We start from the raw sequence: 14787 nt of genomic DNA, 5'->3' as shown, positions 1-14787 counted from the left end.
ATGGCCCACTGGACTTAGGTTTCTGAAGCAGAGCAGGGCTTGGGCTGCCCGACCTCATGGACTGCCATTACATACACACCTCAAATCAGCAGACTTGTTATATGGATATTTGCTCTCCAGGGTAAAAATGTGTTCGTAAAGTTTCAGAAATCATCTGACCTCTCATTTTACAGGTGAGAATTCTGAGGTCCAAAGTCTGATTCTGGGCAGAACGCACTGGCAGCCAGCTAGCTTTAAATGGCTCTGCCAGGTAAGGTAGTACTAGTACTCAAAATGAAAACAGGTCACTTGAGAACACAGTCAAAAACCACTTGGGCAAACATTGCTTATGCAAATAAAATTAAGAAACAGTATGTCAATCAAAAAATCTTCATAGTTGTCTTCTCTAATCTCCCATTTCTGTAAATTTTAAACCTTTTATCATTATTAAAGAAATGGAAGGCAAAGGTTGAGATAATGCCCCTTAGTGATATTTATTTCCATGAATCACTATCTGCTGTCTGTGAGGAAATAGCCCACGCAAATAGTAACACCAGCACTGACTCATCAGGTACTGGACATTCTCGTGCTAAAGAGGGGTCACTAACTTGGTTCAGGGCCATCCTGGTAAGCAACCTTTCTGGGCCCTGTGGGCCATGGAGGAAGGAATAATTCCATAAGGCTTTATGTCACCAGCTGTGGAAACAGCCCGAAGGGAATGAACTCTCTGAAAAGGCCTGGCAGCCCAACAGAGAGCCAAGTCAGCTGATGTGAAGGCCCGGGCCACAAGCAGCACCATGGGGTTGTTAGAAGAATTGCAGGTTCTGAAACCAGCACCTACAGGAGGGATCAGAATGGAGGATAGAGTTTTCTAGCCACCCTCAAAATGGTGATGGGAGAAAAGGCACCAAAGTGAATTTCAATTAAACACAACTGAAGTAAGCTTGCCTCTTCCATATTAGACCCACATACCCACCTTCCCCCAATGCCCCCAAAGCTATCACCCTGAACACAGGTCTGGTACAAAATCACAGTAAACCATAACTTGAACATCAAATGTAAAAGGAGACAAATTTCTCTCAATTTGAGATAATCTCCAGCATTCATATAAAATACATTCTAGTTTCATCATCTATAGCTAACTACCTCATGTGGGAGAGAGTGCCTTTATTTTCCTTTTACAGATATCTAGGCCTCAGGCTCCCAGGAAGGAACTCAGACCTCAAATCTAAGGGCAAAGTCTCCTGATCTGTAGGCCAGCTGGTCCTTCACTTTTGACCAAATAAAACTTTAAAGTGACCCTAATGGGCTTTGGTGTCTCCTAAGGGGGCTAAAACCAGCACAACTAAAGTGCCAATATCAATATCTTAGGAGGAAAGAACTACTAGGCAGACCCTAACACCTCACACCCTCTTCCAAACCTTAGTAAGCGAGAACTGAATAAGAGGGCAAGCTGAGCAGCAGCCTCTTAACACAGGCCTCTCAGGGCAGAGCCCAAAATTGCTGAGTAGGCAGTGCCTTCCTCCTTTCCTTCTTCATGGTCTGTAAACCTGCTTGCTAAGGGGCATACAGCTGGGGCCACAGAGGCTGGCAGTGGCTTACTAGTGGGCGCATTCCTAAGAGAGACTGGTCTGTCTGCAGCCACAGGGGCCTCCTACATCTCTGGCACGCCCACAGACAGACTCCTCAGGAGGAAAGGGTCAGTTGGCTTTAGTTTAAAAAGTGAGGATTCCACAAAGGCTTGCCCTGGGATTTTGTAAAAATACCCAAAGAGCCTGAATGGAGTGAACATTCACATTGCCAGCCCAAGATGGCTCCAGGCGCAGTAGCTTATAATTCTCAAGAGCAGGGTCTGGAAGAGAAGTCAGTAGAGAACAGGAAAGACAAGGCCACAGGACAGAGACAGGAATGTCAGCCTGTGGCCTTATACCTTCCTCATTCCAAAGCTCTGTCCCCACGTAGGCCTTCTTCCTTGTGCAGATCAGACTAGAAAACACAACATGTTGATGGAGTAATGAAGGAGCATTTTATTTTCAGAGTCTCTCTGGGGACAGAACCAGAGGCTTCCCTATGATCAAGGTAACCCCAGCCCACAGGCCTGGGTCTTAGTCCTGGGCACCAGCTTTCAGAGTTGCTTTGTACCTCCCTGTCATCTCCTTGGGTAACGGCACCAGAGCTGGACAGGGCACCTGCCCTTCCACTTCACAGATACACTCCCGCAGGCAGTACTTTCGGGGTCCAAAGTTAGCCGGGTGAGAAAGCTGCATTTTCTCCTGCTCCTCTTTCTTGAGGGTTTCCCTGCCAAAAGCACAGACAGCAACATTGTTCTGAGCCTCTGGGAAGCAAAGGACTTAGAGTGAATCCCACCATCGGCCAGGGAGACCTAGGTTTCCTGTGCCTCCTAACCTGCTCCTCACTCCCATAGGGTATCTGTCCCCTCCCCACAGGCTCCCCAGGGAGAGAGGATGGACAGCAGGAAGGCTCCAGCATGTCAACTGGGTGAGACCCCAGGGGAGGGGGTCACTTAGGAAGCATACTCGTCCCAGGCATGCTCAGCCTTCACAGCCAAGGGGCCGGCTCTGACTCATCAGACAATCAGGATAAAGGGGCCTGGAAATGCCTTTGTGCTTTCTCACAGAGACATTCTTGGCTTCCCTCCCTCCTTTCCTCCATGAAAAGAAGAGACACAATGAAACATATACATATGCCTTACTGTTAAATTGTACGCCTGAAACTTATTGGATTTTGTTAACCAATGTCACCATAAAAAATAATAATAATAAAGTTCAAAGGTAAAAAGAAAAAGAAAAGAGACCTTTCACAGCAGGCCCCGGGGCTGGACACCCACTAGCTCCAAGCTGAGATTCCCGAGGAGGGACTTGTTTCTGGCCACACAGGGAAAGCTTTTCAGCTACATCTCAGCTTCCCAATGACCCCAAGAGGGAGGAACACACCTTTATCCCCACTTCACAGCAGAAGGAATTACAACTGAAGGCTCAGTGACTTACGGTCACACATCTGGTGAGTGTCTAGCTCACTGTCAGAGAGCCTGCCCTCTCGACACCCCTTCCTTCTCTCTCAAACTCTGGGCTAAGATGTTTGCTCCCCTCCAGGTCAACACCAGCAACTCACTCGTTCTTCCCCAGGATTTTTTTGATGTGCTCCATGATCTCCTTATTGCTCTTGGTCTCCACATCCACAAGGACCTGCTCACCAGAATCTGGAAACAGGAAGTGAAGATGGGGAAGAAAACCTGAGAACTTGGCAGATGCCCTCAGCCTCAAATGTGGTGATTTGGGATTTGCTTTTAGTGGAGAAATATTTTAACAATAAAGTAAATATATTTGTTTACATAAAACAAAATGCTACCTTTTCCATATTCCTTTAGACGTGAGCAGCCAAATTTTAGGCATGTACTATTTTAATAGAAATTCCATGTTTACAGATAGATTCAATATTGTTAACATGACAATCCTCCCCAGACTGGTTTATAGGCTCAGTGCAACCCCTATCAAAATCCCAGCAGGTATTTGTATAGAAACTGACAAGCTGAATTTAAAATTCATACAAAGGACCCAAAATAGCCATGGTAATTTTGAAAGCGGTAAAACTTTTATAAAAGTTTTGAATAGAAAATCTTTATAACCTTACCTAAGCAAAGATTTTTATTATGTATGATATAAAAAACACCCAGAGAAAAACAATCAACTGAACTCAAAATTCAAAACTTTTGTGCTTCCAAAGGCATCATAAGCCATAGACTGGGAGATAATATTCATAATACATAAATCTGATAAAGGACTTGTATCTCAATTATATAAACTCTCACAACTCAATGAGACAATCCAACTAAAAAGCAAATATTTGAATAAACATTTAACAACAAAAAGCTAATAATTACATGAAAAGATATGCAATATCTTAGTCATTAAGAAAGTGAGAAAATTAAAACCTTAATGAGATATTAGAGAGGCTGAAAATTTTTAAACAGACAATACCAAGTGCTGATGCAGAGTAACGGGAACTTTCCTACATTACTGGTAAAAACAAAATACTACAGCCAATTTAGCCAGTGAAATTAAGACAAAAAAAAGAAAAAATGATTGGAAAGGAAAAAGTAAAACTATTTGCAGATGGCATGACTGTGTATGTAAAAAATACTAAGGAATTTTTTTAAAAACTACAAGATATAAGTCAATTTACAGCAGGACTGCAACACACATAACCATTTACAGAAGTTAACTGTACTTCTACAGAACTGTGTGATGCTAATCAAAAAACTGGAATATGAAATATTTTAAAACACCATTTACAATAGTTACAAAACATATTCAATATTGTTAAAATGTCTCTTCTCAAAATGATCTATAATATAATTCCAATCAAAATCCTAGCAAGCTTTTTTCTAGAAACTGGCAACCAAATTTTAAAGTCTCTAGAAATGCAAAGAACCTAGACTAGCCAAAATAACTTTGGGGAAAAAAAGTTGGATTTACACTACCTGATCTTAACACTTATAAAGCTACACAAACCAAGACAGTATATTAGTATAAGAACAGACAGACTGGTGAGAGAGGATGAAGAGTTCAGAAATATATGGCCAGGTGATTTTTTTGTATGTGGTAAATTACGGGACATAAAATTTACCATGTTAAAGTGTATAATTCAGTGAATTTTGGTACATTCACATGTTGTACAACTGTCACTATTACCTAGTTCCAGAACTTTCTCATCACCCCAAACAGAAACTTTTTACCAATTAAGCAGCCACTTCCTATTCCCCGCACCACCCCATACCCAGACTCTGGCAACCACTGTCTGTCTCTATGGACTTGCCTGTTCTGGACATTACATATAAATGGAATCAAACACTATATGGCCTTTTGTGTCTGGCTTCTTTCACTTAGCATAATATTTTTAAGGTTCAAATGTGTTGTAGCAGGTGTCAGCACTTCATACCTTTTCATGGCTGACTATATGGATATACAAGCATTTTGTTTTTCTAATGATGGATTGATTTCTGACAAAGATGCCAACAAAATTCAGTAAGAAGAAGGATAGTTTTTCAACAAATGGTGCTATAATAACTGAATATCCTGATTCAAAAAAAAAAAAAGTGAACCTCAATCTCAATCTCTACCCCCACTTAATATAAAGAAAACGACTCAAAATAGAGGACAGACCTAAATGTAAAATCTAAAACTACAAACCTAAAGGAAACAGGGCAAAAATCCTAGCAACCCTGGGGTAGAGAGATTTCTTGGATAGGATACAAAAAGAACTAAACATAAAACAACTGATAAGCTGAAGTTTATCAAAACTAAAACTTCTGCCCTTCAAAAGACCATTAAGGGAAAGCTACAGACAAAAAATATTCACAAGACTTATCTGACAGGAATTGCATCCTGTCAGATATATGAATAGAATATAAAAGAACTTATTAGAAAACAAAACAGCTCAATTGTTTTTTAACAGACAAAAGATACAAATAGACTCCATAAGAGAAATACATGAATAGCCAATAAGCACATGAAAAGTTATGAGAAATGCAAACTACAACTTCTATGAGATATACACACCCGCAAGAAAGGATAAAAATTAAGACAACAAAGATGCCCAAAGATGTCCCTGTTCTAATCCCCCAGAACCTGTATATCACCTTAAGTGCCCAGAGAGATTCTTCCAGATGTGGTTAAAGACCTGGAGATGGGAGACTGTCCTAGATAACCTGGTATGCCTGATTTAATGACACGGTCCTTAAAACTGAAAAAGCTCTCTGGGCTGTGGTCAGAGGGACCTATGACTATGGAAGAATGGCCAGAAATACAACACTGCTGGCTTTGAAGACTGAGAAAGGGGCCACAAGCCAAAGAAAGTGGGTGACCTCTAAGAAGCAGGAAGTCGTGAAAGTGGATTTATCCCTTGAGCCTCCATAAAGGAAGGCTCGGCTGACACCTTGATTTTAGTCTATGTTGGACTTCTAACCCTCAGAACTTTAAGAAATTTGTGTTGTTTTAAACCACCAAGTGTGTGGTAATCTGTTACAGCAGCCACAGGAAAGTGATGCAACTAACAACACCAGTTTGGGTAGGATGTGGATCTACCAGGACCCTCACACTCGGCTGCCTGGAGGGTGAGATGATAATCTTTTTGGAAATCTGTCTGGCAGTTCCTAAGAACATTACATATCTATTCTGTGACCCAGCAATCCTGTCCTGAGGCATAGGCCCAGGAGAACTGAGCGCCCATGTCTACAAAGATGACTTGTGCCAAGAAGGTACTGATAAGCACCTCAGCAGCCAAAAACTAGAAACAACCCTTTGTAGCCAGGGAGGCCCCTCCAATCACACCTTCCTTCAAGCAAGCCCTCCTGCAAGTCAACAGCCCAGCTGTTGTGTTGGAGATCCACCAGAGCAGCACCAGACCCAAGCCCAAGCTCTCCCCGGCCTAGGTCTAGGATCTGGCTGTTTCTGCCCAGTGCAGAGCTACAACTTCCCACTGGACCGGCCCAGACTCTCCAAGAGCTGCACCACCATCTGAGGCTCCTCCCGTCCCGCTCTCCTTCCTTCTCCCCGTCCTTTCAGAGATGTCAGACCTGCTTTGTCATCTGAAGACGTTCCCTGTCCACTCCTCTCCCATCTGCCCTCTATCTCCAATAAATTTCATACTTTTAACTGTCTTGTCATTTAATGAAAACTAAGATGCTCATCAACAGGTGATCAGATAAACTGTGGTGTATATACATGTATATTCCCATGATGGAATACTACTTAGCAATAAAAATAAACTACTTATACACATAATGTGGAAGAATCTCAAAACCATGAGTGAAAGCCAGACACACAAAATATATATACTGTGAGATTCTATATATATGAAGTTCTGAAACAAAATTAATCTATGGTGAAAGAAAGAGCAGTGGTTGCCTCTGGTGGAAATTAACCAGAAAGTAGCACTAGAGAACTTTCTGGAGTAACAGAAATGTTCTTCATCTTCAATGGGAAAGGAGTGACACAGGTATGTAAATGTCAGAACTCACTGATCTATGCACATTAGTCCTGTGCATTTATTATAGGTAAATTATGCCTCAATAAAGTTAATTTTTTAAAATGCAAACACAAAATATACAAAATTGCCATATCACCATTTTCTTCACTCACCCCTTATCTTGCTCTATTTTTTTTTTTTTTTTGTAACACTTATATTTTAATATACTATCTTGTTAAGTTTCTTGTTCATTCTATCTCCTCCTGGTAGGGTATTATCTCTACAATGGCAGAGATCTTTGTATGGCTCCCTGACACCCCAAGCACCTAGAGCAGTGTCTAGGTCCTAGCAGACATTCATTATATATTTCCTGAATGAGCTGGCCATTTCTGGCCGGAAATAAAATGAAAGAACATCATCTTTTTGATTACTGAAAGATTTCCCAATCTATACATCATTTGATTCTCAACTGTATAAGGTTGATGTTTTGCCTTTACTTGAGAAATAAAGCAATGAGAATGTTACTCACTCGGGGTCAAAAGCTGAGCCAAAACATCTGATCTTCTGAATTCCAGGCACTGAGCCCAATTTAACTGAATAAATGTTCACTTGGTCCAGAGAGGACACACACGGACATACACTTTTCAAGAGAATGTGGCCAGCACTAAGAGGGGCTTTGGGGATGGGGAAGGGCCAATCTAAGGGTACAGGGAAGGTTTCTTGGGAGAAGTGGTGCCCAAGCTGAGTACTGAAGGATTTTAAAAAGATAATAATAAGCAAAGAAAATAGAAATGGGATTTTGACAGAGGAATTGACATGAGTGAAGGCATCACAACAAGGTATGGCAAGGGAATTTGGAAAAACTAGCCTGTGTGGTGTAAGACATGTGAGGGCAACTGGAGACAAGAAGAGTCCAGATCACAATGGCCACTGTGTGCCACCGTATGGGAAGCCGAGGTGACAGGAGCAATATTAGTTTACAAGAGCCTGTACCTCAGATCACCTGACTGCTACAGTAGGAGGAACAGATGGAAGAAAACACAGTCCTGGACCACAGCAGAGAGGCCCCACACTCACCTAAATAGAATCGAAGGAAGGGTGATGGTGTCATGTTCTTAAACATCATGATCTGTACCCAAGGGTTTTTGTACTGGATCTGAGGTATGTTGAAAAACACAAATTTCCTGCAAAAGAAATTAAACCCATGAAACAATAGTTTTTAACCTAAAATTCTGCATACTTGTGTACTTTACTAGGAAAAAGGCTCAGAACTTTCATCAGATTCTCAGAGGCCTGCCCACCCCCATAAAAGGCTGAGAAAAGCAGTTCTCAGGAATGTCTTAGTGTGTTCTCTGAGTGTGGGTGTTCGGACTCCTGGTGTGTCATCTGAGGGAAAAGAAATCCGTATCCCTACCTCACGTTGCACACTAACCTAAAACTAACCAAAGCAGAAGTGTAAATGTAAAAATAAAATTATGGTTCCCAATCTTGTCTGATCTCGAAGCTAAGCAGGGTTGGGCCTGGTTAGTACTTGGATGGGAGACCACCTAGGAAGACCAGGAGCTGTAGGCATTAAAAAAAAAAAATCAAAGCTCAAAAATAAACTATGGAATGTCCTCAATCGTGATTTGTGTGGTAGTTACACTTGTGTATTCATATGTAGTATTCACCGAGCTATATATTTATAGGTGTGCACTTCATGTAGATTATACCACAACCTAAAAATAAATGAAACTGTGAAAACAAAAAGGATATGAAGATTCTTAATATCTTCCCAATAAAGTCATGTAGATTAAAATGATTCTTTTTCACCTCTTAGATGGCTAAAGATTTTTTTAAAGTTATAGGAGTAAACATTTCCTTAAGAATATAAATTGGTTTAACTAATTGGAGGTCAGTTTGGAACTAGCAACATTTTAAAAGCATACATCTTGACTCAATTTCACTTCTACTTTTAGATATTTTCACATTTGAATACAAAGAAACGTATGAGGTTTATTATAGCATCATTTGTTACAGCAGAGGAACAGAAACTTAAGTGGCCCTCAAAAGATGACTGATTAAATAAATTACAATACGACCATATATCTGGATCCCTCTCCACCCATTCTCCATCCTGAATGGCTAACCTATGTGGACTTTGGAAAAGGGCTTCCTTGCCCTCCAGATTCTGTTGCATTTAGCCAACAGGAAGTCCTGGCAAAAGGCTGGAAGGAGGGAGCCAGAGTCAAACTATTTATTTCCTTAGCCAGTCCCCTGAGTCCATCAGGCAGCCCTCTCCACCTCCAGGTTCCAACTCCCCCTACTTCCGCAAGCCTAGACCTGGGGCCTTGCACTATTCCTTGTGATTTCTTTTTCCCATCTTCCCCCACAACTCTGTAAACAGTCCCTTAATTAAAGGCTCCTCAAGTGATCTGAACTTAAATATACCCGAGGCTACCTGCTGCCACGCTGCCCCATACACCAGACAACAATGGGAAGGTACAAGTGGCACATGGGACAGAAGCACAGTCGCCCAACTTCACCACTTTCCAGCTGTATGACCCAGGGCAAGTTAGTGCTCTGTGCTTCAATGTCTATACCAAGATGATGGCGACACAGGACAAGCAGTTCAAATTGGAGCTTGTGGTCTATTTTCAAGAAGATGAAATTGACAGAAAGCCTGATTGTGTGACCGTTTACTTGGGGAGAGTTCCATAACTGGGGCAGAATCTGCAGTTGAAACAAAAGCAATGACAATTATTAACCCCGGAGAAAGCAAACACTTTGCAAAAACAAAAAGGAAAAATAATCAGTACTCTAACTGGCTCAACTGTGTATAGTGTTCACAAAATCATATTAAACAATGAATATAGTTCTATCCAAAATTCTGAAATGACTATATTGGGAAGATGGGGGTTGGGCAGGTGTCGGGGTAGTACGCATGTGTCGAGGGTGGGGAATGGCTGTAGTGGTAAAATTCTCATCTTCCATGATGACAAGGCGCTAGGTAATATCTAAAGCGAAGAAAGTAAGAAGTAGCTCTCTAAGTATGGTATTTAATGAGATGAAGGTTAAAACTCTAATTAATTGGTTAGAGTTGAAAGTTGTTGCTTCCAGGGGAAGTGGAAGCAGGGTGCTACTATAAGCTTTGGCAACCAGAACAGCACACAGAGTGGGAAGGTCAAAGACTGAATTTATCCTCCTGGGCTTAGGAGGCCTCTGCTCAATTCCCACCCCAAAGCAGAACATCCCAACATCGCAGAATTTCATACAAATAAACCAGGGCATATGCATGTAGGAATTTATCACACATTAAACTACTAAGACAAAAATTGAACAGGATTTTTAATTGGTTCTTGCTGAAGCATGGAAGAAAGTTAACGATAGGTAACCTTTAACTGAGCACCTGCTGTATATGTCAGACATCTTACTAGGCACTTTATACTCAAATCCTCACTGCAATGCTGGAAGGTAAGGTTTTACAACTGAGGAAGTCAGAAAATTTAAATAAACTGTCCTAGGTCAACAACTAGTAAGTGAAAAACCCCAGGCTGTGATTAGTTAGCATCTGGACTTCTTCCACAGTGTTGTCATTAACAAATTATCAAATTCAGCTGGATTCTGAGGCTCAGGGCTGGACAAAGAACTCAATAAATGCTTGCAGCTGTTACATCTCTTATTACATCTTAAAGGCAAAAACACCTGGCACAGGTGAGGAGGGACTTAGCCCTCAGGCACTGAATAAGGCAGCTCCCCACATACTCAGCATATGCCAAGGCAATGGGTACCCCAGGGCTGTAGTACTGGCCACTGGCACTTGGAATGGAGGAAGGGACAATTGAAATGCTGAGGGCACATTAACAACCAAAAGGCCTGTGGGGCTAGAGCGGGTCAGGCAGGCTCAACTCAAGGGCATAAAAATCACAAAAAGGGCAAAGGTGGGAAAGGCAAGCCCCTTACCACTAGGAACAAGAAACACAGAAAGGCGGTATCCTACTTACCTAGAGGATATGTGTGTAGGCTTTGCAGGCTGATTGGATGACCATTTAAGTACCAGAGATTTACATTAAAAATATGAAATTCTCTTGGAGCCCACACACCTAAGATGTAGCCAAGCACTGAATAGCCCCTTGAGACAGGGCATGTTTTCCAGTTCATGCAGGCCCATACAATCTGCCTTCCTCCTTTCCAGTACCTGCCTGGCATCTGCCCTGTGATACCTGAGTGGATGTACAGTGGGTTATGGAGTTTCTGGATGCCCATTCACCCCTAAGCCCAAATCTTCAAGGAAGACTTCATCCCAGCAAGCAGGTCCAAGTTCTTGGGTTCACCTATGGAAAGCAAACGGCTAAGAGGTAGCTTGTGCCTATCCAACAGCCGTGCAGTGACGTCCCCTCTCATGGATGACTACCCTTCACAGGGAGTTGTTCTAATGTCCCATTCTGATGCATTCCATACACCCAATCCCAGTTACTGAAGTACAGGACTCTTCTCTTAGTCACTGTTAAATTCCCAGCACACAGCACAGGACCTAGCTAGCATTCAGCAAGCCCTCAATAAATTTATAATTAATGCCAGAAAAGCCCAAAGCACCTGCTGTTGCCTCAAAGTTCAATTCAAACCATTCACTTGCAAGCTTCTATTCATCGACTCTCTACTCCAAGCTAAAAACCACTGTGGGGTTTACGGTCTAGTTGGTGGGCGGGGCGTGGGAACCTGTAGCTACACAGCTGACATAGTCACTTAATTATAACGGTGAGAAATCCTGCAGAAAAGCACTTTCAGAGCCACCACTCACTGGCCAGCTGGCTGTGTGTGGTACCTTGGACAAGCAAGTTATCTAACCTCTCTATCCATTTCCTCACCCTCAGAGTGGGATTACAGTGGGGTTTCTATAAAAACCAATGAGAGAATGCACAAGGAGCATTCAGAACAGTGCTACACATATGAGAACTCAATAAATGCCAGTAGCTGTTACTTCTCTCATTGTAACCCTACATCGGCCCTTGGGCAGCATCATCCCCGTTTGGGACACTGAGGAACAACTCTCCCAAATCCACCAGACACTCGAACCACGTCTGTAGTCCCTGGGCTGGGCTCCACCAGACCCCGTGCAGCCCCTCCCCACCCGGAGACTGTGTGGCACTGGTAATTAAGGAGACTATTGCCCCCACGGATTGGCTTTGTCCTCCTTCCTGTAGGAAGGAAAATGAGGGGGCCCTTGTCCTTGGCTCCCCCGCCCCCTCTGCCTGCACTGAGGCCCTACTGTCCTCTTCTTGCTATAGAACCTGAAGCAAGCTGCTCCCCAGTCTCCTCGTCTGTAAAATGGAGGCAATAGCACCAACCTCAGTGGGCCAGCCCCAGGATAAGGTGAAGCCCCAGGGCTCCACGTTACTAGCACGTTGTTATAATCACCCGGAGCGGCATCACTGGGCTCAAACTGACCTGGCGCCCTCGCCCAGCGCCCCATGCGTATTGTAATTCACCGTCATGACCTTCACCGATTCCTTGAACACCACGTCCCCTTGGCCCAGGTACTGAAGGGTGCGGCGTATCGGGAAGCGGCCCTTCATGCGCATGGCGGCGGTGGCTAGGCGGTGAAGATGAGGCGAGCAGAGACCAGAGCAGCAGAGGCCGCCGCGTGTACACCTTGCGCCGCTTCCCCTCCGCGCAAACTTCCCACTTCCCGCGCGGACTCACAGGAGACGACTCCCGGCAGGCAGCGCGCGTGGAGCGGAGCACCCTGGAACTTGTAGTCCTGGCTCGGGTGCTTTGAGGCGGGGCTTGGTTTACAAGTATGCACACCTTGCTTTAGTGCACCCTCCTACTGAAACGTTTAGGTTTTCACACTCCTGCATATTCATTTTTCTCCTCCATAAGCAAAATTATTTTTAAATAGGATCAATCATTCAGACAAAATTACAGTAGGAAATAAATCAGGAGAGCTGAGTTCGATACCAAGTCGGCTAATAACTTTCTATTCAACCTGGAATAAGTCGGTTTTTCTCTCCCAACTTCTCGTTTCAAAATGAAGGGTTCAAACTGTGCAACTATTAACATTGACTAAAAAACTGATTTATAAAAGGAAAAAGGAAACTTTGGGGGTACCCCTTCTAGGTTTAGACACTTAATAGCTCGTGATCTGTTTTTTCATAAGCAAAACGTAGATGACATGCATTTCGGAAGTACTACTCTTATTATCTGAGAACGTTTTTACTTCTTCACTTTTGAAGGATAATTTTGCCAGATATAGGACTCGAGGTTGGTGGGTTTTCTTCAACACTTAAAATTTTTCACTCTACTGTTGTCTTGCATGGTTTCTGACCAGCAGTTCACTGTAATTCTTATCTTTGTTTCTCTATAATTTTTTTCTTCAAGATTTTCTCTTTGTCTTTGGTTTTGCAATTTGATTAAGATATACATAGGTGTGGATTTTTAGTATTTATCCTCTCTGGTACTCTCTGAGCTTCCTGGATTTGGTTTGGTGACTCATCTGGTTCTTAGCTATTACTTCAAATCTTTTTCTTCACTTTTTTCCTTTCTGGTATTCTGATTTTAAACCTTTTGAAATTGTCCCAGAGTTCTTGGATATTCCTTTTTTTTTTTTTTCATTCTTTTTCCCTTTTCTTTTTATTTCGGTAGAGCGATTTCTGTTGACCTATCTTTAAGCTCATTGATTTTCTAGACTGTGTCCAGTTTACTGATGAGCCCATGAGAGACATTTGTTAGTTTTTTAATTTCTAACATTTCCTTTTGACCATTATTAGAGTATCTTTATCTCATCTTACATTACCCATCTGTTCTTAGATATTATTTACTTTTACCATTAGACTCAAAATGTTAACAAGTTATCTTAAATTTCCTGTCTGATAACTCCAACATCTGTGCCATATCTAAATATGATTCTGATACTTGCTTTGTCTCATCGGACCACGTTTTTTTCTCCTTGCCTTTTTTAGCAAGCTTCTCATTTGAAGAACTATAGTATATGGATTTATGTTAATCTGACTAGGAATTGAGTTGTCTTTAATGTTTGCTGTAGCTGTGGGAGCCAGAGGCTTCAAGTTCCTCTAGTCTTTTTTACCTCTCCTTTTGACTTTGGGCTTCCTTAGATAGTCCTCCTCAAAAAGTTTGTGACTCTTTTAGCTGTAACCCAGTGTTATTACTGGAGCCCTGTGGAGGAGAGGGAGCAGTCTATAATCTTATGATGAAATTCCAGTATTTCAGTGGGCCTATGTCCCTGTGCTATGACCTTCGTGTTTCTTAATCTTCGTGATATTGTAATATAATAAATATATATTTGGTCTTTGTTCCTGGTTCTAGGCCAAATCTCCTAAGGGCCTTGTAATTTCCTTAATAAAATAGGAGCATCTTTTGTCATAATCTCTGGGTTTGGTCCCCATTCCTAAAATAACTCTGGAGAGATAAAAATGAAAGGAGCATCTTTTGTTATTCATAAGTCTCTGGTCAACCACACCAGTTTTTGCAAATGAAGTGACTTTTGGAAAACTCCTAAAGATAGGCTGGTTGCCAGGAGAACCATATGATTAGAGGGTTGGAACTTTCAGCCTTATGCCCCCAACTTCAGACCTCTGGGAAAGAAAGAGGAACTGGAAGTTGTTAATCACTAATGGCCAATGATTTAGTCAATCACGCCTATGTAATTAAGCCTCCATTATAAAACAAAACAAAGTCCCTAACTGAAGATTTTGGGAGAACCTACAGCTTGGTGAACACATCAAGATGCTGGGAGAGTGGTATGCCGAGAGAGAACATGAGGACATGGAAGCTCTGCATTGCCCCCTCCCCTCCAATACCTTGTCCTAGACATCTCTCCCA

General features: G+C 42.3%; 1 protein-coding gene across 4 annotated transcripts; it reads right to left on the bottom strand.

The window, feature by feature from the left end:
- Positions 1 to 1982: 1982 nt before the first annotated feature.
- MRPS25 (mitochondrial ribosomal protein S25) lies at positions 1983 to 12649 on the bottom strand. Of its 4 annotated transcripts, none has more exons than XM_016122045.2 (5): positions 12394 to 12501; positions 9407 to 11279; positions 8044 to 8150; positions 3112 to 3199; positions 1983 to 2277 (listed from the first exon to the last, which is right to left on the bottom strand). In XM_016122045.2, the coding sequence occupies exons 2-5, from the start codon at positions 9460 to 9462 to the stop codon at positions 2085 to 2087; spliced, it is 444 nt and encodes a 147-aa protein (XP_015977531.1). In that variant the 5' UTR covers positions 9463 to 11279; positions 12394 to 12501; the 3' UTR covers positions 1983 to 2084. The 4 variants fall into 4 exon arrangements, with proteins under 4 accessions (XP_015977531.1, XP_015977530.1, XP_015977532.1 ...); XM_016122044.2 differs by lacking the exon at positions 12394 to 12501 and having other exon boundaries at positions 9407 to 9678; positions 10950 to 12357; XM_016122046.2 differs by lacking the exon at positions 12394 to 12501 and having other exon boundaries at positions 9407 to 9678; positions 11169 to 12357.
- Positions 12650 to 14787: the final 2138 nt, after the last annotated feature.

Source organism: Rousettus aegyptiacus, unplaced genomic scaffold (assembly GCF_014176215.1).
Source record: "Rousettus aegyptiacus isolate mRouAeg1 unplaced genomic scaffold, mRouAeg1.p scaffold_m13_p_4, whole genome shotgun sequence".
Lineage (NCBI taxonomy): Eukaryota > Metazoa > Chordata > Mammalia > Chiroptera > Pteropodidae > Rousettus > Rousettus aegyptiacus.
Note: the sequence above shows the minus strand (reverse complement) of the source record. Positions and strands in the feature narration are given on the sequence as shown.